We start from the raw sequence: 24,184 nt of genomic DNA, 5'->3' as shown, positions 1-24,184 counted from the left end.
TGTATGGTATGTATGTATGGTGTAAATAGATGTATTTTTTTGTATCTATACCTTTTTTAGCCTCCCAGCAGCAGATCCAGAGCGAATGGCCTCCAGCATAGCCTCCCTGGCTAAGGCAGGGTTCATGGGGGTGTTAGCACTTGGACGTGCCACACTGCTAGGCTTACCCTGAGGCAATACAGGGGGAGGAGGTGGAGGGGCAACCATGGGTGCTGGTGGTGGGGGTGGTGGTGGGGTCAAGACAGAAGGTGAGGTGGAATTCAAAGAGGGATGTGAGGAAGAAGAGGGGGCGTCTGCACTTCTCTCGTCCTCAGAAGCCACCTTCCTGAACCTCTCAAGCTCATCTGCAGCCTCAGATTTGGTCTGCAGGACACAAAGGAGTGAGACAACAGTAACTCTAAACACAGACAGAGACTTGAAGCTAGCTGCTTTCACATATGTATAACTGAACTCACACTCACACTAGCCTAACAAGTGCATCAAATATCAAAATCTGACACACATTACAGAGATACTCTCAAGTCCAAACAAATTCTTTTCTGTCCTAATCTTGTTGTACACATTCACATTTATATGATTTTGTCTTATTTATTTCATTGTATGTGGATATTCAGTTGTATTTATTTATCCACTTTTTTGTGAAGCACAAAGTTTTTGGGACTGACAGTCATGCAGCATTCCAGACATTCCAGTTCTGGTAAGGAACCTCCAGAATAGAACCGCAGATGTTTCAGCTACAGCAGCACGTTTCCTGCCCCTTTCATTCCACATGGGTTCTTATATGACAGCAAACCACAGTGCACAGTCCACACAGAGGGATGGAAATAGACACCCATGCTTGCATAACTTGGTTCATGCATGGAACTGCTAACTAGCTAACAACACAGAGAAAGAGATGAGAGAGACATTCACATTTCCTTCCACATGGCCATTGCCATGCAATGGCATAAGAAGTATAGACGTAGTATAAGAGCATAAGAGTATACAACCATACTAGTGGCTCGGTGAAGATATAGCAAATGTTACAGTCAGCATGTAACATGCTCATAATGACAGTGCTGACATGCTGTTTAGTAGGTATAACGTTTAGGTTTACGATTTCTTTGTTATATATACACACACACACACAAACACACACACACACACACACTACTACTACTACTATACTACTACTATCTGGTGGCACTAGAGGGAAAATCAGGGGGTCACCAAAGCCATCAGAATTCACTCTCTGTGGACCATGAATGTCTGTATAAAATTTACTGGAAATTCAGCCAGTATTTGGAATATTTCTGTCTGGACCAAAGTGGTGGTGGTGACCAACCAACACCATCATTTGAGCTCCACAGCTTGCTTGGCTAAAAAGAATACTATTGTTGAGGTGTAAATAGAAGCAAATTAACAGTTATTTGAGGATAAATGTGAATACATTCAAGGAAGTGCAGTGATATTACATAAAGAGTATTTTACCTTCTTCAGCCTGCCAGAGTTGTTTTGGCCTCTAATGGCAGCCAGAAGAGCAGACCTCTCATTCTCCTCTTCAACATAAGATGCATTCTTCATGCTGCTGAGACCATTAGTGGATATCTGACGATGAAATAAAAAGAAGGAAATTAAAATCTCTTTTCTTCCTGCCAACAACAGCCAGCAAAATAATATTCTTAAGAGATTAGGAATTTAGTGTATTTCTATCAATGGTAATGAGGTAAACGCTACCCATTTCTCTTGCAATTCACTCTTATCCATCCATCCATCCATCCATCCATCCATCCATCCATCCATCCATCATACTACACTTATCTCACCTTCTTGAGTCTTTCCCTGCCCCCCCCCATCTGGATTGCCTCCATCAGGCTGCTGTGCAGAGACGTTTCTTTCTCCACAGATCTACTGATCACTGGTCTGAACTTTTTAACTGGCCCAAACAATGTCACCGGCTGTGAAACATCATCACCATCTGACACTTTGACAGAAGGTTGTGGTCTTGCATCAGGTGTTAAGTGGGTGGCTGTCTTAGTCATGTCCCTTGTGTTCTGAAGACAATATGTGGAGTATTAAGTACACTCTAATATACAGTAAAAGATGTATTGTTAATAATCTGCATACATAGAGACTGTTAACATGCAATTTTTGTGATCCAGGTTTTACTTACACTTCTCTGGTCCTGGGATATGGTCTTGGGGGCTGTGGGTGGTTTGGCAGATGAGAGTTGAGGACTGCTTTGTGCAGGGTTGGGGCTTCTGGGCCGAATATGTTTAATATTGGTGGCCACATTTATCTGGGTGGGGCCACTAGACTGAATGTGCTTGTTCTTGGCTGTTTCTGTTTCCAGCGTATTAGAGCTTCCTTTGGCCAATCCAACACAACTTCCAAATCCTCCCCTGTTCGGTTTCACTTCTCCAGAACCTCTCTGGCTATCTGACACAAACTCTGGGTGGCTCATAAACCTCTTAGTACCAGAAGGATTGAGTTTGGAAGCAGAGTCATCCTCTTTAATATCTGACAAAGATGACTGGGAGGATTGGTGTGGATTCACTTGTATGGACCGACCCGATCTCTGGAAGCCAATAGTCTGTGTTTTCATAGAGGCAGAGGAGTCAGGGACATTATGGATAGAGTTCGGTTTAGCTGGGGTCTTTGGGGTGTTTTTAGTGATGGCAGATGCCACATATTGGCTTGAGGTTCGCCTGGATGGTTTGAGGAAGGACAGGTCTCTTTTCTCGTCTGGAATGAGTGGAGGAGGAACAGTAGGTTTATTACTTGGCTGCTGAATGTTTTTGGACACTGAAATCTTGCTTTCCACCTCTACCCGCTCCACCTTTGCAACATGGACATCTTTCACTGGCTCTTTAGCTTCTTCTTTAACCTTCTCTTTAGGCCGGGTTCTCTCTGCAGGTGTAAACAATGTACTTTGTGTTGCTTTCATGTTCTCAGTGTTACTGGTCTTCAGTGTAGTTTCTGAAATTACAGTGGGAGTACTTCTTGCACCATCCATGTTCTCCTTAGCCTTATTAATCTGAACTTTGCTGTGGGGCACAACAGTCTCTTGTCTCTCATTTGAGCTCCAAAAAGATTTGGCTTTTCCCAGAAGAGGAGACCCCTCGCTGCAATTAATCCCTGACTCTGATGAACCACCAACTCTGTTCCGGGAGATACCCACTTTCACCATGTTTCCTTGATCATCAATCTTAATGGCGCCCGAAATTAATGCGACAGCTGGATCTCCTGTAGCAGCATGTGTGACAGAAGGTTTGGGAGGGACCACAGTGAAAGTTTTCATACCAAAGCGCGATGTGACATTGCGAGTGATTTTACCATTCAAAGTAGTAGAGCTTGAGTTGTTGTGGTAAACTCTATGCATTTCTTCAGCTTTTTCTGTAGACATTGATTTCTGATTGGTTGGTGGTACAACAGGTTTCTTCTCTTGAAAAGATTGAGCATTACTTTTGGCAGGAACAGGTTTTATCTCAGTGCTCTTGCTCTGTTTCTGCATGTCGACATTAGATTTCACTGCTGATGTTATTCTTTGTTCGTCCTCTTTCACACTGTTGGCTTCAGTGATACTCATCTCTTTAATTTTTCTCTCTATTATCTTTTCTTCCTTCTTATCAACTATAGACTTGTTCTCAGCTGACTTGCTATGCTCAGGTGTGCAAGCATTGTTGTTTTTGTTCTGTGGCTCCGTACTGGACTGTTGACAAAAACCTGGACCTGTGATAAGATGAGGTATGAAAGGTATGAGTCAGTTTAATATAAAAATTCTAACAGCTTTTTAACAGTATTGTATTGATACCACTAAGCTTTAAAACAAAGCATGAATCTGTGAACCCTGATGGCACAAAGTGCCAACAAAAATGTGTTTTTCTATTGCTCTTCTTACCTTTGCTGCCAGCTGACTCAGTCCTCCTAAGTGACTTTGCCTCATTTTCTACAATGTTACGTTCATAGTCCTCTAGTACTTCATCTATGGCTGTGACTGGCACATCCATGTCCACTACAGACACTGGCACCTCATTACTGTCTGTGGACATGGTATAGGGAGTCTCCTTCGCTGAGACAATATCTATGTGGTCTGGAAAAGGAGGGCAGATATAATACTTAGGTACTTGGGGCACATTTTGATTTGGATTTCTAAGGACCATGGCTATTACAAAATTCATTTTTTGGAACAGACACTTTGGACCACAGTTCAACAACTACATTACACTAAGCATATAAATCCAGTTTAAGGCATTCTCCCTCACCTGCAAGGTCTGCCTCAAAATCTGCCAATGTCTGATGGAGCTGGGCTGTGATGTCATTGTGCCTGAGGAAGGTATATAAAAATATGTGTCAATAAGACATGTAAAAACAAACCATTTCATAACAAGGCCTATAACATCTGAACATGCAAAAACAGATCAACGCATAGGGGCAGCCAAAATACAGCACTCTCTCTGACTCCATGATTTTTATTAACAGTCAACCAGCTACCACCAAACAGCTGTTATGAATCGCTTATTTTATGCTGGCATTACATCTAGCACCCTTCCCGTTACTAATCTGCCAAAAGTGTAAATGCAGTTCAGTAGTAGGAGACAGAAAAAAAGGGTGTTAGTTTTAAATATCTTGTGCTTGTTCAAAGTTGAATTCTATTTTTATTGGAGCCTGTTGGCTTTGAAACATGGAGCAGTAAAGATATTATTACCACAGTTCAAACTTCCTTCAAGGGTTCAACAGAGCATTCTCATGGGTTGGTAGCATATTAGCCATAACAAATTGCAACAAGGAAGCCAAACCAAATAGAATTTGTCTTCTAAGAGACTTGGACTGGTTGTCTTTTCCTCAACGATTCTGAGAAAACAAGGTTATAGTGCTTTCCTGGAATACTGAGGAGCCAACAGTATCAGGCCAGACCCTGGATTCATAAAGTTTCTCTCAGTGAGAGCATCGATCCAGGATCCCTGGTCTGGGCACATTACCATACACATTTCACAACAACATGAAAGGTGAAAAGTGATCTGGGGCAGCATTTATTTTCCACAAAAGCCTTTGAACAAGGGCCTAGAACCATAACTATGAAAGCCCAGTACTAAAAGTTGAGGGTGCCAGGTTTGGCCACAACTCAAGTATAACACATGGCAAGAACTGCTCTTGGTTATTACTGCTAGCACAGTTTAAAATTGTAGAGACTTTTAAGGTTGGTTGAAACTGTGATGGTTCTCTCTTCAGGGGAAAATACAGGTGTGAAAATAAACTTGACTGCCAAAAGCAAGAATCCAGCTGAATGCAGGTTTTACTTATCAGCAGTTAGGCTAGCTCAAACGATAAAAAGGCGAATGGCACATGCACCATTTTGCCTGCCAGGAAACTAGGATCAATTAAAATGGATTTAGTGATAAAAGGTGACAACATTGAGAAGATGAGTACAAGTTGGAAGACGGAAAAGTAAATACTGGGAGGCATGAGCCCAGATAGATGAATGAGTAAGGTAGACCAAAGCCAAAAGCAGATGTCTTAATATGCCTCATCATCTTGAATGAAGCTTCAATCATCTTTTTGGACAAAGAAATCATTAATCATAAATTATATAAATGTAAATAGAGTGTGCTTGACTTAATTTACTTTCCTCCCTCACTGCTGTCTTCAATAGACTGCTGTCTTCAATAGACAGTCTTCAATCATCTTACTTTAATTTGACATCTTTCTCTGCTTTCTATTACTTCCTCTCTACCTATGTCTTGATCCCCAGGTGGCACATCCCTCATCACTGTCACTGGAATTGTCCCGTACTGGTCCTGGCAGTCTCTCTCCTCTGCCTCCACTACTTCCATCCAGAGACAAACTCCCATCTGGCGATGTGGGTTGGGTGTCAGATGGAGAGCTGACCATGCCTGAGTCCTCGCCCTCTCCCATGCCCTCTGAAGCGGCATAACCCTGGTCAGGCAGGCTGCTGCCACCACTGCTGCTGCCAAGCGACAGAGTTTCCGCCTCAGGTGTTTCAGTTTCTGGTTTCTGGCCTCTGGCTGCAGAGCTGGAGTGGAGCCAGGCTGGTAGAGGATAGAGGGAGATCTGCATCAGTATTGGATCTTATCACTGTGCTTTAAAACTGTGAGTACCTGTTAGCAACAATCAGTTTCAACATCCAAATCAAACTGTTTCCAGTGGCCTAGGGTTATGTTTAGTGAAAGTAAACAACTGAGAGTGGACTTGTATTTGAGTGGAAAAACACATTTGTCAAAATTAGACATCAGAGAGGCCGCTGGTTTTTTAGTCAAGCCATGCATCAGGTTCAAAAGACTTTTGGTACCTAAAAGATTAATACTGAGAAAAACAAATCATGAGGACATTGATTTGGAGGATGCAGAGCAAGCATGAAGAGCTAGAAAAGAGGGGAAAAAAACAGTGGAAGTATTTATGTTAGTTTCAACATTCATTCTGACGCCACACACACACACAAACCAGAAAACACAAGCCAAATATATACAAACACATGCCCAGAGCACAGCCACTTGTGGCTTGATAAAACAGCTTTAATGATGTGTGGGTGTATTTACTGTAAACAAACCCTTTTAATTAGATTTTTACAGTACTCTTTTAGGTTCCAGTGAAAGACAGTATTGCTTCATACCCTCTCATCTCTTTAGTACAGTCATGCTCTGGTCAGTCCTGTGGGTTTTGGAGAAGTTACTTAGTCTGTCACTGATCTCATTGAACTCTAGGCCAAGAGAATAAAAATCAATGCACCATTTTTCAGGTTTCAGCAGCCCAGCCAGAATGCACAGCACTGGGAACTCAACAAGGGATTCTTTAAAATTACTTTAACAGTAAGTGACCTTGTTAGTGATACCAGGTGTCTGTGAGTGTGTGCATGCATTCAGGCACACATTGTGCTCCAATATGTCTTGGTATGTGTGCAGGTCCTTGTGTGTTTGTGTGTAATAGGTCTGTCAGTTTTGGGCCTCGTCCTAATGGTGTGGAGAGAACAGTCAGTTCCAGGAGATGTGGTGATGACTCACAGGGCTGTCCTCCCAGCTCCTTCCCAGCAACAGTTTAGTCATGCCAGCTACAGCCACAACCAGCAGACACACACACACACACACAGACAAGTGCACTGTCTAATGCTCTCTTGTGTGTTTACACAAGTATAACATATGCTTGTATTACAAACACATGTAATCATCCACACTTAAACCTCCAACTCAATATGACCATAGGCACATGCCTCTGTTAAAGCCAAACAAAAGGTGTCTCCATTCCCAAGCAAACCAATACTGTGATGTGTTACTTTCAAAATCTGACCATGGCAAGCCATGCACAATCCAAAACCAAAAAACCTTAAATTGTGATCCAGTCTTCAACGGTTTAATTGAAAAATGTCTTTCAAACAAATCAATAGCATAAGTTCTACTGGCTCAAGAAGTATACACTCACTAGGCTACACATTTGCATCACAACTTAATGACTTACAACTTGCAGAGGATAAATTACATAAAAATTGCATTACTTTATTGAATTACTTTTTTAAAAATCAGATCTTCCAAGTACACTGTTGTAATCAGAGCTAACAATGAACGGTTCTCATCTAAAAATGTTAAATTCTACTTCACTGAAAAATTATTAGATTCTGTGGCACCACAATAGCTGCATTCATACAGTTACACACAGAACAAGTCATGATAAAAACAAGGGCTCCATTTCCTTGACATGACCACAACAAAAAAAGAATATTTTCTATGTCTATGAAACAGGCTTCCCTTAAGACCAGATTTCTTGCAGTTTTTTACCCAAACATCCAAATGATGTACTTATTTTGCTCTCACCCCCAAGAATTTAACATTTTTTCACATAAAATATCACAGCAGACATCACAGCAATTTTGAATCCTTACCATCATTTAAAAAACAAGCTGCAAAGCGTTCATCTAACTATAAGCCATCGGTGTGTAGTGTCTTTTCAGTGAAGGCTATGAGGAGGTGGAGGTCTTTTATTTCAAATACTTTAAAATACATGAGCCACTAACACCTAAAAGCAACATGTCATTGATAGATCACCCTTTCAATATTATTGCCAAAGGCAACATGCATTCAGGTCTCAGGTTTCTAAAGTAATCCCCAACACCAGGCACAAAGAGAGAAACATACGGTGTCCAACTATTGATCTGCAGATATCACATCACCAAAAATACTGGCTGATAGATATACTGCATGGCCTTGCCTTATAACCTCATTTTAGAGTGTCACTCATCAATCACATTGTAACTGATATGTCTAGGGTTTAGCTCATCTGTCATTGTATAGTCCTCTGTCCACATTCTGTGTCCACTTTTAACTCTGATCTCATGCATAATCAATGACAAAGTTTAAGCTGGAGATTAAGCTGAAATGCAAAACCATCAAAAGTATATACATACATTTATAAAAAAATAATAATAATAATAATAAAAGAAAGAAAGAAAAATCTAACACATAAAAGTATTGCTTTAAGCAGGAAACTGGAGAGCATGACTTGCATTCACTTATGGCATCTTCTGTCCTAAACAGGATCAAATCCAAACCATCATAAGGACAGATGCAGTAAAGGTGCTGCAAAGTTACTCCTGTGAGTCCACTGTGACACCAAGTGAAAGCAAGTAATCGAGACAGAAAATTCAAATTACGATAGAATTGAGACTGTAACAACAAATACAAGCGGACAAAAGAAACAGTAGAACATTCCTCAAAAGAATAACAGGGGGACGGTGAAGGTCAGAGGAAGGTCCAGCAGAAATGAGAAGGGCGGAGAAAAAGCAAGGGGAACAGGTGAAAAGGACTGTTGGACGAAGGAAGGGTCAAGCCAGAGGGAGACTTCAGGAGTGTTTAGGGCGCAGACGCACAGGCCCACAGCAGTACACTACAAATGAGGGTGTGGGGTGTGGAGTAAAGAAAAGAACAGATGTGATTTGAGATGGATAGATCATCAACATTGTACTTGGTGGAAATGGCAACGGAAAAGGCATCCAGAGAAAAACCTTAAAGTAAAGACCGAAAGAAACCGAGTACAACAAGCAGTGAAACAAAAACACAGTAGTATTTTGGTCATCTAGCCTTTATCATGCAGAGAGGGCATTCAGGGACAGAAGGTGGCTTACATACAATTCAGCATCCCTTATGTTATACTCCTATGTACTGTATAAATGCAACATAAAAGGCACTCCAGTTGATTGGTGTTGACCTCAGCCCTTACCGTTGGGCCCAGAAGAAATAACAGGGCTTAAAGATATATAGATATGAAGCACCTTGACCTCACATGGACCCAGTATCACTTAACAACTCAGCTGCCTGGTTCAGTGATTGAGAGATGGAAAGCATGTGAGGACACAGTGCAGTATTCATATATACACACATGCACACAGATTTGGCAGTCAAGGATAGTTGCAAAAATACAAACTGATTTGAGAAAAATAAAGTAAAAGTTAGAAAACCAGGAGAGCAGCTTCTAGGAGAGAAAAGAAAGAGAGTGAAGGAGAAGGAGAGGCAGTCCATCTGGGACCTACACTGGGGAGCTACTTCCTCCACTTGCATGGGACTCTCTGGGGAGTTACTTTCTGTGGGCTCAATGGGAGGAGTTGATAGGGTAGGGGGCAGGACAAGCTGTGGTGGTTCCCGGGCCGGGGAACGCCGAGGTTTGGGCGGCGCTAGTTGATCAGCAGTTCCTGGAGGAGAAACAACATGCAGGCAGGGCAGGCAGTGATGGCCATGCTTGTAAAAATGGGGAATGTGACACAAACATCTTAAATACAAACTTCTTATCTAATCAAAAGCAGCAAAGAAAACATGTAATCAACAAGATCTTTGTTTTTTATTTACTCTGGCAACATATTGGCTGCTGTGTTTTTGTATGATGCTTTCTTTGTTTCTGAGCCATGGTGGTTGTCATTTTCAGAGTGCAGTAAGTTTCAGTTTACAGTACACTCATTTGCAAGTTTTTACCATTGCTCCTGTGGCATTTCACAGTTTGCTTGACTGTGGGGGGGGCAACGTTAGCAAAAAAAAGTCCTGTAAAATATCAGCTGAAGATTTACTAAAAGTGACTAGTTTGCAGCTACCTTGAGTTTCCATAAATCCTGTATCTTTTAAAATCTAGAATAAAAATAAATATGTACCAGGAGCAGAACTGTTGTTTCTTAGCTGCATACTCTACCAATTTGTAATATGAGCAGTATATATGTATGTGATCGTACACACATTAAGCACAAGGGACAGGTAATGCTGAAAGAAGTACAGACTGACCAATAGGACTAAATCAATCTGGATAACATATTGGGAGGTAGGGGCAAAAAGCAATTACAAATACAGTTAAACAGCACTGCTGAAATAGATCTACCAAAATTTCCTTATAAGGCTTGTGATGCATCAGTGTGGTGTGTCTTAGTCAGCAGGTGCTGTCTATGTGCTACTTTATCTGTTTACTCTGTTGTCAACAATAGGAGGGAACTGAAACAGCATGCAGAGCTGAGATGATAAACTACACCATCATAACCTTGGCAGCCTCTGGAACACACACAAGCAGGTTGAAATGGTTGAATCCTCTTTCCCTATTTATTTATAATTTATACTTTCACTGCATGGAGCTGCACTGAAGCCTTAGGTGCTGCACTAAGTAGCAGTATTATTAACATGGACACAGTCTCAAAAAACAGTACAGTACTGCTGTATATCACTTTGTAAATATGAACCAATAAAGGTTGTGCCAGATATAAACATAACATGGAGATATACTAGATATAAAACAGAAACAATAATTTACATTTTACACTGACCTCTCTGCTTCAACATGAAGCTTATGAGAAAACTAAAATTCCACATTCTACATGTTTTCTTTAATTAACTACGGCAATTTTGTTGTTCTCTGATTTCAACCAAGCTTTAAATTCAGACTGATATAAACATCGACATAATGTTTTCCCCTGCCTAACATATAGAGCACACACAAACACACACCTGAATCCACAGGCATACTCATAGACATTTTACGTTTCAACAGCTCAATACAATTTGAACATATACGGTAAATATGACCTTACACCAAGTGCTCAAAGAAGCAATGGTGAAAAACCGAGATTTAAATCTACTGCAGCTCCACTTCTGTTTATTTAAAATTCTAGATCTTTATCACAAAGCTTTCTAGAGCAAATGGCAAACAATTTACGGTTTGACATACACATCAGTTTTGCTAAAATGAAAGGCTATATAAAACCTACAAAATTACAGACTAAATCAAACATATAGAAATGAAAGACTAACTGAAACCTAATAAATGTTCTGTGTACATTTCTGGCTCTGCCTATACAAGCATGAAGGTACCACTATATACTGTACATGCAGGGTGTACCTGTCTAGCCCTAACGTGTATACCAGCTATTCATTCACTGCCAAATATGTACTGTTCATATATAACGAGTTGTCAGGTGTGGATGTGAAAAGTAGAAAAGTTTATGGTGAGGTTGTCTGTAGGACAAAAAAGGGTGTCTTTTAAAAGAATGTGGCTTTGAGAATAAAACTATTTTAGTACAAATACACATTTTAACTCTGTGAATATTTTCTAATGCATCGTGAAGAGGAATAGAGGAAGACTGAAACATAGGAGAGAGTCAAAGCAAAAGAGAGGAGAGAAGGTGACGCACTGTCAGCAGAGTGTCACAGTAGAGAAAAAGAGAAGTAGCTAAGTCTATAAATTTATTAATGATCCTCATGCTGTCTGTTCTATCCTGTCTAATGCAAAAACCTCCTCATACTTCATCCTTTCTCCTGCTTTCATCTGCCTGTCCATCATCCTCCTCCTCCTTTAAACCCTCTAGTCCCCTTGTTTCTACCTTGCTATGCTGTCATTCCACTGCCAAAACCTTCCCATGCTCCTTTCTCTGAACTTCATTCTGGTACTCTCACCTTTCTCATCCGTTTTCTGAGGTCTGCAACTCTCTCATCTCTGCCCCTGTCAAACACAGCAGCCCTCTGCTGCAATCTCACTTTGCTACAGAGAAACATCTAGGTTATATGAAGATCGATATGAGGCCAGTGAAAGTTCAAGCAGAGCCTGTTTAAATCTGTGATGGATCTGTCTGACTTTATATCTGCCAGCTTTGGTGGTTTGTGTGAGGGGCTGCATGCATATGAGAAAGACAGGGAGAGAAATAAAGAGAGGGACACAGAAAGAGAGAGGGAAAGAGAGAGAGATAAAAAGCGAGGGATTGATAAGCATGGGCAAGAGACAAGGACTGCACTGTCTCATGAGCTATGATGAAAACCAGCTCCACTAGTTCCTGTACCATAAGCCATGACGTGCGCTCTCACGCGCAAGCACGCACTCACACACACTCACTCACTCACTCTCACACACACACACACACACACACACACACACACACACACATACACACAGAGAGGTTCATTCTTGACAGTTATTCAAATGTTGCTGCTGTGTGACGGCGCAGTTCTCCAAGGCAGAGGTTCAGAAATCTGTGCAGGGCAACTTCTGACCGTCTCACTTCTTTGACATATAGAGAGAGTGTTTACCATCACTCTCAAGAGTTCAGTGATCAAGAGCCTAGTTCATTTTCTTTGATGAATATAAACATTGGTTTAAATCACACTTTAATTTGCAATGTTATCTGATTAAAACAAAGAGAGTACATGGCATAATGATACATAAAAACAACAGGCAGATCTCATTACAGCTTCACTGCCTTTCTGCTTTATAATTATAAATACTTATAGATGGCATTTGGTATTATTCCTGTTGATAACATGCTGTTATGCTGTTGGGGAATATAATAGTCTACCAGTGCTGGTGTCTCTGCCTTTAATTTGTGAAGAAGTCTGCCAACTGAGAGATGTTAAGCAATTACTTCAACAAAATAGGTTGTGTCATCACAAACAATGGAAAAACACACATAATTACAGTGTGTTTTCAGAGAGCAAGAATTTAAGAGTATTACAAATAAATTTATATTTTTCTAAGTTGGTAACATCTAAACCTATGTCTTCAAATGTCAATTTTTGTGTATGGTGTGTTGATTGTCTGTTATTTACCCATTGCGCTGTGTCTGTTGTTCTCAACTTCATCCAGTTTCAGATTGAGGGCCGACTCAGTCTCCGACCTGGAGCTGCTGGCCGAGATCACCTCTTGATTTAATTTGGCAGCCAAGCTGCTAGACTCCTGTGATTCCTCCATCCTGCTACTAAAGCTCTTTGGTGCTGGCTGGACCAGCACAGAGCCGCTCACTGTGCTGCTGGAGAGGCTGCTGCATTGGGAACCAGCCTGGTCTAGGTCAGCATCTGAGTCATCAAGGCTGTGGCTGAGTTCAGAGCTGGAATCCTGGACAGCTAGGCTGTCAGTGGTGCTGCTGCTTGGGGTTGGGGAGCTGGTAGCTGGGATGGCAGGTTGTACTGCTGTTTTCAAGGGGGCTGGTTTTACTGTTTGCATTACCACAATGGTAGAGGAGACTGGAACTGACTGTGCCACCTTGGAGCGGAAGGCTGGGGTAGGTGTTTCAGTAGCATGGCTATCAGGAGTGGGAGCAGTAGAGGCTGAAGTTTCATCAGAGCCTGGGGTGATGGAAGCTGGGGTTGGTGGAGGGGCTGGAGCCTTTCTTTTCCTCTGTTGGCTTTCTGAGCCAGGACCCATCTGATAGAAAATAAGAGAAAGAAAAGGAGAGAGACAGTAGAGAGTTAATTTATGCGAGCACCTTGTGTATGTGTGCTTGCATGTGTATGCGTGTGTGGCCTAACCATGAATCAGCCTGTAAATTCAGTCTGCCAGGACTGAAGTAGAGTTTACTACTGAGTAATTAAATCAAGTGGAGTTCTGGCAGGCGTCTGAGTCTTCAAATCCATCAGAATGTCAACATTCCTTTTAAATTATCCTACAAGAAGACATATAACAGCTGGCAGTGATACAGTTAATCTAATGTAGTGTTATTGTGATAGCAGATATTGATATGTGTACTCTGGTGTTTCTCCTAATTATTCGTGGGGACATTAACTATCATTCAAATGTAACACTGCCTTGCTGAATTATTTGTAATGCTGAAACGCATTTCAGGGGGTGGAATGACAGCTCAGTTATTAGCAAAGACATGTCATTTCTTCCGTGTGTGCAAACACAAAAGAAAAAAATCTAGAAACTCTTGTCATGTTGTTTTCTGTATCTTCACATTAACATTCATTTCAGTTCAAACACTGTTTTTGGCAGACAACAAACTAAGCTACTTAGGCAGGAAGTCAATGATAGAAAAAAGTCAAATATATGAAGTGACATTCAGCTCATTTGATGTCTCATAACATTAACACTGTTTTACATCTTTTATAATGAATGTGATAGCAAACCAAAATCCAAAATTCAGGCTGGTTGGGAGCAAGTGTTTTTTTATATAGAGGGAGAGGAGGGTAAAGGAGGAAAGATAGAGAGAAATCTGATAAAACTATGAATCGACTAACAAGTACAAGAATATCTGTTTCATTCCATAGGGAAATGGAGTCATTCTCACCCTCCTGTATAAGTGATCTCACTCTGTAAAGTCAGTTTTCTATGAATCAATTTAAAAGTTCTATGGGCAGGTTTGAACAGTATGGTCGTCCTTTTTTCTAAGAAATACAAATTGCCAGTGTGGTATTCAACTTTTCTTCACTCTGAAACTCTACTGAGAACATGCCCGAAGCTGCATGTACTGTTGCATCATACAGCAACACTACATGCAGCTTTTACTATGGCAAGAGACAGATCAGGCCATCTTGCCTTTCTGCAGGCAAATAGGGTTCACACATATGAACTCAATGAACTCACTGCATGGCATGCTATGAAAATCCAAATGGCCCCCCAACTGGTTGTCTTTCTCTTCCTTGGTCTCCTGCTTCTCTCCCTGTCTGGCATTCATACATACATGAATACAGACTTACCATTGATGTGGGCCAAAGTTGAAGCTGAAATGGATGACTGACTTGCCTATGAAGATTCAATGTGTGTGTGTGTGCATGTGTGTGTGTGTTTGTATGTGGTATGCATGCATACATGTGCGCCAGTATATTTGTGTGTTGTGTGTGTGTTCCCTGCAGAGTGAAACATAAGACTGCAGCCAAGCCCTGCTATGAAAGGAAGAAAGCTGTGGCCTCAACACACATGCACATGCATTGCACACACACTTTTCTGTATGACTATATGAGCACATATACACTCTCACAAATGCCCACAAGTGCACGCACACATGAGAAGGAACAGTATATCTCATATGTCAGACTGAGCTGGGGTGTATGGATTAGGGGGTTGTTGAGGGTTGCAGGGTTAAGTGTGTGCTGCTCTCATGGGCTTATTGGCGCCATGACTGGGAACGCAGCATGTACTTAAGATTGTTAAGAGACTGAAGCCAAGACTCAAGACTCTATATTATACCACATTCAAGGTCACACTATACATTAAGTTAAGCTCACTATGTAATATGATTATGTATACACTGTGTTTATGTGTGTTGTTTACTGATTTTACATTTGCAGCAGTTTTTCAAACAAGAGGAGCAAGCTGTGTATCATCAGGGTAGATGATCCTGGTCAATGGTTAAGAAAAGATCACTTTTGTCAAGCAGCATGTGTTGCAGTATGCACACATGTATTGCTTCGAGCTAGAGGCAGGATCTAGCCACTTTTGCTTTTCATTTGTCAAGTCAGCCTTGATTCATGACATCACAAGTCAAGTCACAACAGACCCAAAGGACTGTCAGAGCACTGAATGTATTCTCAAGTCCTGATGCATAGAGTATAGTCAAGTCATGTTGCATCAAATCAACAGCAGAGATATTGTCAAATTAAATCAATGCAAAGTGGTGAAAGTAAGTGATGAGTTCACTCTATAGCCATTCTTTCACATTAGATTGTGAAAAACACAATATAGTAATCAAAGATGGTGGAATGATAAAATCAATGTACAGTATGTGAATACATGAAGAAGCTAAAAACTTCTTTCCATTTTCTGTTTTTGAAATTAATTGATCATGTAGGTGCTTTTATTTAGGATGACTATTTAGATCTTATGTATCATATTCATGTGTATTAAATATCTATAAGGTCTTAGTAAGAGAGGAGGTTTATCTTAATTCTACAAAAAATATAATCAACAAGTCAACAGTAGTCCATTTGTTTCTGATAATTAAGAAAGGATATAGGGACATCATCACCCACTATCTGATTATCTGACTTCCTTGTTTCCATACCAGTGTGATTTTGTTTGTTTCTACAGTAACATCCACTGACAAGAGCAAAATAAAAAACTTGATTATGGCTACTCAAAGCTTTTCTGTTCTCTGCAGTGTCTCATAAATGGTGCTTGGACTGAGGATGGGCTGAATCTGTTATTGTAGGACAGAGGCTCCACTGTAAAAATGTTGTAGTGTTGTTTACTGTTTCATTATCCTGACTAACAAGTTAGCATAAGTAAAGTAAAAGGTAGTGGAGAAAATGAAACAAATAAATTGCTCAAATTTTTTGGTCAATTTAATGTGTAATCAGAGTCTTTCACTGATCACAACTGGTCAGGAAAGAGAAACACATCAACCATAATATGTACTTCCTGAGCAAGCTGTTATATTCTATCTCCATGCTTCTTTGGTTAAACACATTACAATTTTCCTCTTCTTATTTGGTCTCGTTTTGGTTCATTAAAGAACAATGAGTAATTTGTGTACATGGGTATATTTTTAAGGGAATGTGCTTTTACACAAAAGTGCATAGAAGGCCATGCCAGGACAATCTTGTGTGTCCATTAAATTTTCCACTCTATGGTTTGAGAGGCAAAGGGCCCCATGTTGGAGCATGTTGATCAGATAGGGCCACCCATGGAGGCTTCAACCTGGTGGCGTGACCATTCATCAGTTGTTTTGAAGGACTCTTGATGGGTGAGGGGCTTTGTAACAGGGCAACATTACAGCACTAATGTGGAATGTGAAATAGAGTATGTGTGCACACACTGTATATGTGTGTGCATGTGCATGTCAACATGCATGAGTACATTCATATATGCATGTGTGTGCACAGAAGTGTGTGTATGTATCTGCGTGTCAGATATAATAATAGTGGCTGACACTGTGAGGGCACAGAGGTCAAAAACATCCTAACAGTAGACTGGAGGACAGTTAGCGTGTGTTAGGGTTATTGTGTGTGTGTTATAATGAACATATGTGGCTGTGCATGTATGATGAAAAGACTTTTATGTTAAAAGTCTTAACAATGTGTGTGTGAAAAGGAGGGGCGGAGAAGAGGCTAGCTAAGGATAAGGAGACACACGGCTGACCCAGTTCCATTGTCGTCTACTTTGTCCCACTAACCCAGTGAAATTTTATGTTTTCTTTACCTTTTCCCTACATTTACAGTGATGTTGAAAGGAACAGTGGGGTTTGGGTCAGAGGTGAGAGAAATCAGGCTACAATAACATAATATGTTAATTCTAGAAGTAGTAATAGTAGTAATAAAGTGAATAATTTGTCAATAAAAACTGAAAATCCATAGCAGGTTAAGTCAAATTAAAAAGTCACTTTTTGGGGGTCCTATTGCCATTCTGAGTCATCTAATATGGAACATGGTGCTTTTACTGATTTTTATGTTCCCCTGTTTTACACAAAAGTGGCATATCTGCATCCCTGATTATTAGATTATGTAAAGTTATCTATATTTGCAAAAATAAAAGGTACATATTTAGAGGTATTCACTGATTGCTTATTAATTCTAATCCATACCAAAATTGGTTCTCTAAAGTTTCAATATATTCAGATTCCATGCATTTATTCACTACAGTTTAGAGGAATTATAACACACACAGGTTCAGATGCGACAGTATGAGAGTGACATAAACATAGATTCACCTCATTCGTTTGTCCCATTTGTCCTCGCTGGTGTCAAACACAAGATGTTTTGACAGCTTTAAGTGCAAACAAATCCTGTCCTACATAGGCCGCATGGCAGGGTGACATGTTCCCCTATTCCTGGCCCCTAACTCATACTTTCACAATCTTCAAGGTCAGTGCGTAAGAATAGAAAGCTTATAGTGTCTTGCCTACCTAGAGTACTTCAGGCACCACAACCACAAGACCAAACAGACATACAGTACACAAGACATGTTGTGCTTTAATATCAACAGTGATTATGTTGTTAGTAGACATGTACAATAAATGCAAATTTAACAGTTTGAAGGTTCAGTATGCAGGGTAACCACTGATAATGAATTAAACTCTTAAAAATATATCTGTTTACCTGTTAACACTGACATTCAATAGCTCTGATGTCTCATATATGTAACTGATTTTGCAAAATGCAGACTGCCTCACAAAAACCAGAGCAACTGCTGTGTTCAACTGTAGCACAAATTAATAAAAACAGCAGCTCTAAAGGAAAGATGAAGGATGAGGATGAAGGATGAACAGAGGCAGGGCTGCCTTTTTATTTTTATTTTTATTTTTGCATAAGTCTCACTTTTTCTTTGCTCCAAAATGATTCAACAAAACCCTTTTTGTTCAGTAAGAATATGAGATACAGTAGAAGCATGTGGCAGATGGGTAAACATCAATTTATACATCCTTTGAAACCTCAACTAACCTCTCACATCAGGAACACCCAAGTTCTGTTGTATTTTCTGTCTTTGCACTGCTTTTCTCATTTTAACCTTCCCTTGTTTTGTTCTCTTGTTCTCTCTCAGACTCTTATCTGACCGAGGCTAAGCCAATCTGACTGCAAATACAACAGGGACTAACAGCAATGAAACCCAACAACAGTATGGCTGACCATTTGTTCATATTGTTAAGTGGAGGGTGTATTCATCGGGTGAAGCTGTGACCAGGCTGACAGTGTTGTAAAGGAGACAAAACCGAGGGTGTGTAACAAAAGAAAAGCTGATACCCAGGGGAAACAAAGAATGATGAGAAAACAAGACAGATGGATTGCAAAGAAGAAAAACCAAAGCAAAGAAAGTATAGTAAAAGTCTTATAGAAACTCTACATTACTGAACACAGATCCAGCAGCAATTTGTGTTATGTCTGGCTGATTGAACCAGAGCAGTGCATTAGAGCAGATTAAAGTTAGCTACCGTTATAGACAATTACAGGACTGATGGATGGCTGTGAAAAACAAGCCTCCCTCTGCTGCCAACTCTCTGTTTTCGCAGAGTGACAGATCATCAGGAGGAAAAACATAGCCAGCTCGATCAATCAAGAGGCCACACAGACACAGGGAGGCTTCCAACATGCACAAAAACTAGTTCATGCAACACAGAAAACCGTTTTTGACATAAAGTTCAGACTGCCATGCTGTTTAACAAACATGCACAACTGCATACATACACTGTATAATCACATCCGCACACAGGCGTCCAGACAGCTGTCCCAGACACAAAAACCTGCACAGGCTGGACCAAACAAAGAGCACACTGAGAAGTAGTGAACTGAAGAAGTACTGCAAACAGTCATAATTAAGATCTGGTCAAAAATCAACTCAACATCATCAGAGTTGTCCTTGGTAATTCTTTGTCAGATCTGACAATTGGATTTCTCTTTCTACTGCCAAGGTTCATTTGTGCACTTCCAACTGAGAGACACTCATCAAATCTTAATTCCCACACCAGGATTCACATTTCTCAACAGACATGATGTGAAATTTTGAAACGTCTGTCTTCTACCCGCACATCTCCCTTCCCTGATTCTAGGTTTCACAAGAAGCTCTGCTGTGCAGACCATGGTTTTATATTGTATTGGACCTTGCTTGATTGGCTGTATTATAACGTTTTTCCAGGTCTACATACATGTGGACATGGAAGGGTGGTGCAAAGACCATGCCAACCCGATTTCATGCTGTAATGCATTTTGGAAATATGACCCAAGAGTTTACACATTGTTAATGTCACATAACCTAAATTTACACAAGTGAACCCTTGCAAGACCCGATGTTACCTTACTTTGACGTTCTGTCTCTCTACGTGACTCAGTTTCTCTCTGGTGCTCTTAATCCTCTCTCTCAGTCTCTGCTTCAGTTGTTCTGTCTTTATCTTTGACTTTTCTTGAACACACAACAACATACATGGGCACAAATGCACTTACACAAGCAAGCAGTGAAGCAGAGAGCTCAGAATTTATCTGAACTCCTTTATCACAAGAGGCAAAGTAGACATGGCTTCCTTTCCAAACCACAATAACAGATTGCCTATCACAGCTGGAAAAAAATACCAAAAAAAACAAGGTTGTGTTTCTCTGAACTCAATGTTCCAAAACATAATTTAATTCAGTGCTGCTCTCATAAAGAAATACACAGATTTTTTGTTAAACTGCAGAAACAAAACTGCAAAAATGTCTCTGACTTTGTGACAACTCCATCATGTGAAAACATCTGATTCTCCTACAGTTGAAGATGCCTTTTTTTAGTGTCTTTGCTATTCCCATTCTCACCACTGGATATAGCAACCTGCCCCTCAGGCATCAAAAAAGGTCAACGATCTTCTTTCATCACTGTAAATGAAACAAGATCTTAAGAAGAGATGTTGAAATTCTCATTTCAAAACCCTGGCAACACCCTGACATCAATCCATATGTAACAAATTGTATTACTGCCATATATGAATGATAACATGCAATGCTGTAAATGGTCACTCAAAAAATCTATCTGAGAAAACTGCTTTGGCCAAGTGTTAATGCAGGTTTTCATCAAGGTAATGTTTCAGATATTTAGCTCTTCCAGACTACGTGCAATAACTACATTTAACATAAATTCAGCTTCAGTTCAGAATGTCATTCGTCACAAAAGTCCCTAAATTGATAATTTGTGATAAAATAAGCAGTTGTAAATAACTGCCAGCTTGTCATCTTGCCCTGAAATGTGGCCCTCAAGTTGACCTATATTTCCACAGTAAAATATAAAGAGATTCTGACCCTCCTAATTTTGTCGATGATGTTAATCTAACCATATTCCCCTACTATGATTTAAATGACCGCCCTTAGTGATCTCTACCTCCCCAAAGGCTATTTGAACCATTTAGTTTCATTATAGCAATCTCATCATCCTTATAGCTTATATTACCATGTCACTGTCCATTACTGTGTCTTGTAAGTCACAATTAGTTGACCACCTAAGTTTGTTCAGTGCAGAAGGAGGTCTATAATGAGCAGAGTCATCTTAGGAGGCTGTCCTCAGATGACCTGCTATGCTGTGCTTAATCCTCCTCTCTCTCAAATACACACATGCACGCACGTTCTCATACTGTATATACAGAAATAAGGTGGGGCAGATTGCAACACAAACCAGCACACTGCAGAATTGAGAAAGCGTTTTTGGTGAATGACAGGTCTGAGTCAGCAAAATTCAACAAACTGAAAAGATACAACAAAAACAAACTGTACATTTAGTGATAAATTGTGCGTGAGTTCTGCCAGTGAGCTGGCCCGCTGCCAGCCCATCCCTTGTAGACAAACCTGTATCAGAACTATTATATTTTAAAAAGGATAGCGTGACATCTGCTTTCACTGAGCTTGAACTTTTTGAAGATGATGTGCTCCTTTACTGACAAGCAGTAGTGTGCCAGTTTTTTCTCTATTGTGTTTTAATACCACCTCCAGCTACTACATTGCCAAATTACATGTAAATGTGAAAGTACAACTTGGATTCAGATTATGATGTGATTAGATCTGACATGTACAATTGTTCCACAGATCCAAGTTATGCAGAGCTCTTTAATGCCAATGCTCTTAAAAAACTGTCCTGATAAAACCTGACTGCTATGACACCCTTCACTGTCATGAAACTTAATCCTTTTTAATCGCATTCACCCAACAAACACTGGCTAAACATGTTGTTAATCTTTGAGCATCTCACACCCCTGTTGTGTCCTTTGGTGACGCTGGCTAATCACATCGGCCCTCCTTATTAAACAATATCAAACTATCAAAAATTAAAAATGCACATGAAATCAACATAGATCTTCCATTTTTTACAGATCACTGTGATTCTGTTATTAAACTGTAAGGCATACACATGATATCTCTGACACTTGTTGACCTAAGGCTGAACTGTTGATAAGACCAGCAGAAAGCATCAACAGCCTGTCCTCAATCTCTCTGCTCAACAAGCAACATTAGAAAACAGAGAGGTGTAACACGAGAGGTGTCCTGCACCACACTATGACCTTGCAATGTGTGGACGTGCATGAATATACATGAGACTTTGTGTTCAGACAGGGTAACAGTTCAGAGAGGGCGCAAGAGCGAGATGGATAAATCTATTATTAGACCAGTCATCAAGTCCTCGAGTGACCTTCCAAAGTCCTGTTCTGTTTAGCTGCCCTCATGACTCCCAGTGGTGTCTCAGTATTTCAGCTCTGGTGTCTGTCATAACTCTTAATCTGACAGGGGGACAGATAAATTACCATCTCCCTCTACACAACCACAATTTGCAAGACTAAAAATAATCACAGTAGCTATAAGGAGCTGTGTGTTTTTTTTTTTTTTTAAAACAAGAGACACTGTGAATCAAATCATTCACGCCTGTGTTTGCAGCGTCTTCAGTAACCTACGATTCTCATCACACACTTCTCAGAAATGTTTTCCACTCCTCTATGCTCAGCTCAGTTTAGTTAATTAAGCTAAAGAGGATAACACCATTCTCCATGCCGTCCTGAGAGCAAAATTTCCTCTCGATAACATGCTTCAAGAACACCAGCTCCTCCGAATAAACAAAACCTATTATCACAGGGAGGAAGGATGTTGGTTGCTAAACAACATTTCCCAGCATGCTGCCATAACACTATAATGAGACTGCAGGGAGCTGCTGCTCTAATGTAGACGATACAGGTCACTCTGACCTTGAGCTGCTGAATCTCACACCAAAATACCCAAAGGAAAGGCTGAGTCAAACAGATTGCAGCTTTCAGATGTTCTATTTCAGCTCATCCTGAGAGCTGAGGGATTCAAATATTTTAAATAACTGGGACTTTTCTTTTTAAGACCAAAGTGCCGGGTTGTGTCGTCATTATCATCACAATAATACATTGTTTCAAAGGAGCTTTGGAATATCTGTGTGTATGCAGTATGTCTTCACTAAATAATCATAATCTTAATTCATTTCTGCCTGTATTTCCATGTGTTTGAGATAGTGAGGCTTTTCGTTTGCCCTGCAGGTATGAATTAGTGCTACACTGGACATATGTTAAGTTTTACAGTGGAGTGAGTGACACAATTTCAAATCCAGCTTTTGATCATAATGTAATAATATCCATGAAAGCACTGTTTTCCAGTAAGTGGTATGCATCATTTAATGGTATGTATTCAAATCTGACAAACACACATAAACTCAGCTCAGGTCTTTTATCACCTCACCTGACAGACCTCAAAGCAAGGGTGTCCCATAACAGGTGTTGGGGCTTCAGGTGGTGCTGGGGCCCTCCTCTTCTTGGTGTCAGCTTTGGGAGACATCCTGGGTAGAGTCATGACCGACTGAGACTGGCCCAAGGTGCTGGGCCGATCTTCTACACTGGGTACTCCAGACACCGTGGAAAGACCCTGTGAGTAACATCAAGAATAGAGGGAAGATTGACAAATATGTATGTAAGCATAAATATGACCAAATGTGTAAATGCAGAATAGCATACATGACATCTTACTATCAATCTACGGTGAGTCAGACACATGACAACTGAGTTATAGACATATACATTTCTAATGCTGCTGTTGCACCACCCATAACTGAGATGCCATTAAATGAAAGATCTTGATTGATTATCAACTTGGCTTAAATCCAAGAATTTGAATGAAAAATCACTTGTTTCTTGGCAACTTTAAAGGAAATTTAACTGAAAAGTGCTAGATAGTAAGATAACTCCAAAAAAAAAAAAAGCTTTGACAGGACTCACATCTCTGTCAGTGTTTATTCAAGGATTGGTCTTAGGGTCAAAAGTCACTACTTTTTCATTAGCATTTATCTAATCTCTAGATGAACTACGAAACTGATCTCAGAGGGAGATGACATGCATGCACACATGCATATATAAACATGCAATCAAATGTATAAGTTTCTGAATAATCCATTCTTTAGTCACAACAGTTATCACAACATTTATTTGCTCAAATTGAAAGTGCAACCATATTTTCAAAGGGTGGCTGCTAAAACATTGGAACAAAACATGGTTTTCGATATCTGATCAAAGAGAGCC

The 24,184-nt window shown here is 40.2% G+C and overlaps 1 protein-coding gene across 8 annotated transcripts in view; it reads right to left on the bottom strand.

Annotated features, from left to right (window-relative positions):
* The window catches only part of cobl (cordon-bleu WH2 repeat protein), a 54,966-nt gene that overhangs the window by 3,997 nt on the left and 26,785 nt on the right, over window positions 1-24,184 (bottom strand). For 5 of the 8 annotated variants that reach the window (XM_018685071.2, XM_018685113.2, XM_051075930.1 and 2 more), the window contains 10 exons: window positions 23,352-23,534; window positions 13,050-13,644; window positions 9,515-9,673; window positions 5,714-6,029; window positions 4,245-4,306; window positions 3,881-4,072; window positions 2,153-3,711; window positions 1,806-2,033; window positions 1,471-1,587; window positions 52-363 (listed from right to left, as the gene is read on the bottom strand). In XM_018685071.2, the coding sequence (XP_018540587.1) occupies window positions 52-363; window positions 1,471-1,587; window positions 1,806-2,033; window positions 2,153-3,711; window positions 3,881-4,072; window positions 4,245-4,306; window positions 5,714-6,029; window positions 9,515-9,673; window positions 13,050-13,644; window positions 23,352-23,534 (3,723 nt within the window). The remainder of the gene's footprint in view (window positions 1-51; window positions 364-1,470; window positions 1,588-1,805; window positions 2,034-2,152; window positions 3,712-3,880; window positions 4,073-4,244; window positions 4,307-5,713; window positions 6,030-9,514; window positions 9,674-13,049; window positions 13,645-23,351; window positions 23,535-24,184) is intronic. The other 3 variants (XM_018685136.2, XM_018685145.2, XM_051075929.1) reach the window with 2 other exon arrangements.

Source organism: Lates calcarifer, linkage group LG15 (assembly GCF_001640805.2).
Source record: "Lates calcarifer isolate ASB-BC8 linkage group LG15, TLL_Latcal_v3, whole genome shotgun sequence".
Taxonomy (NCBI): domain Eukaryota; kingdom Metazoa; phylum Chordata; class Actinopteri; family Centropomidae; genus Lates; species Lates calcarifer.
This window is presented reverse-complemented; position numbering and strand designations above follow the sequence as displayed.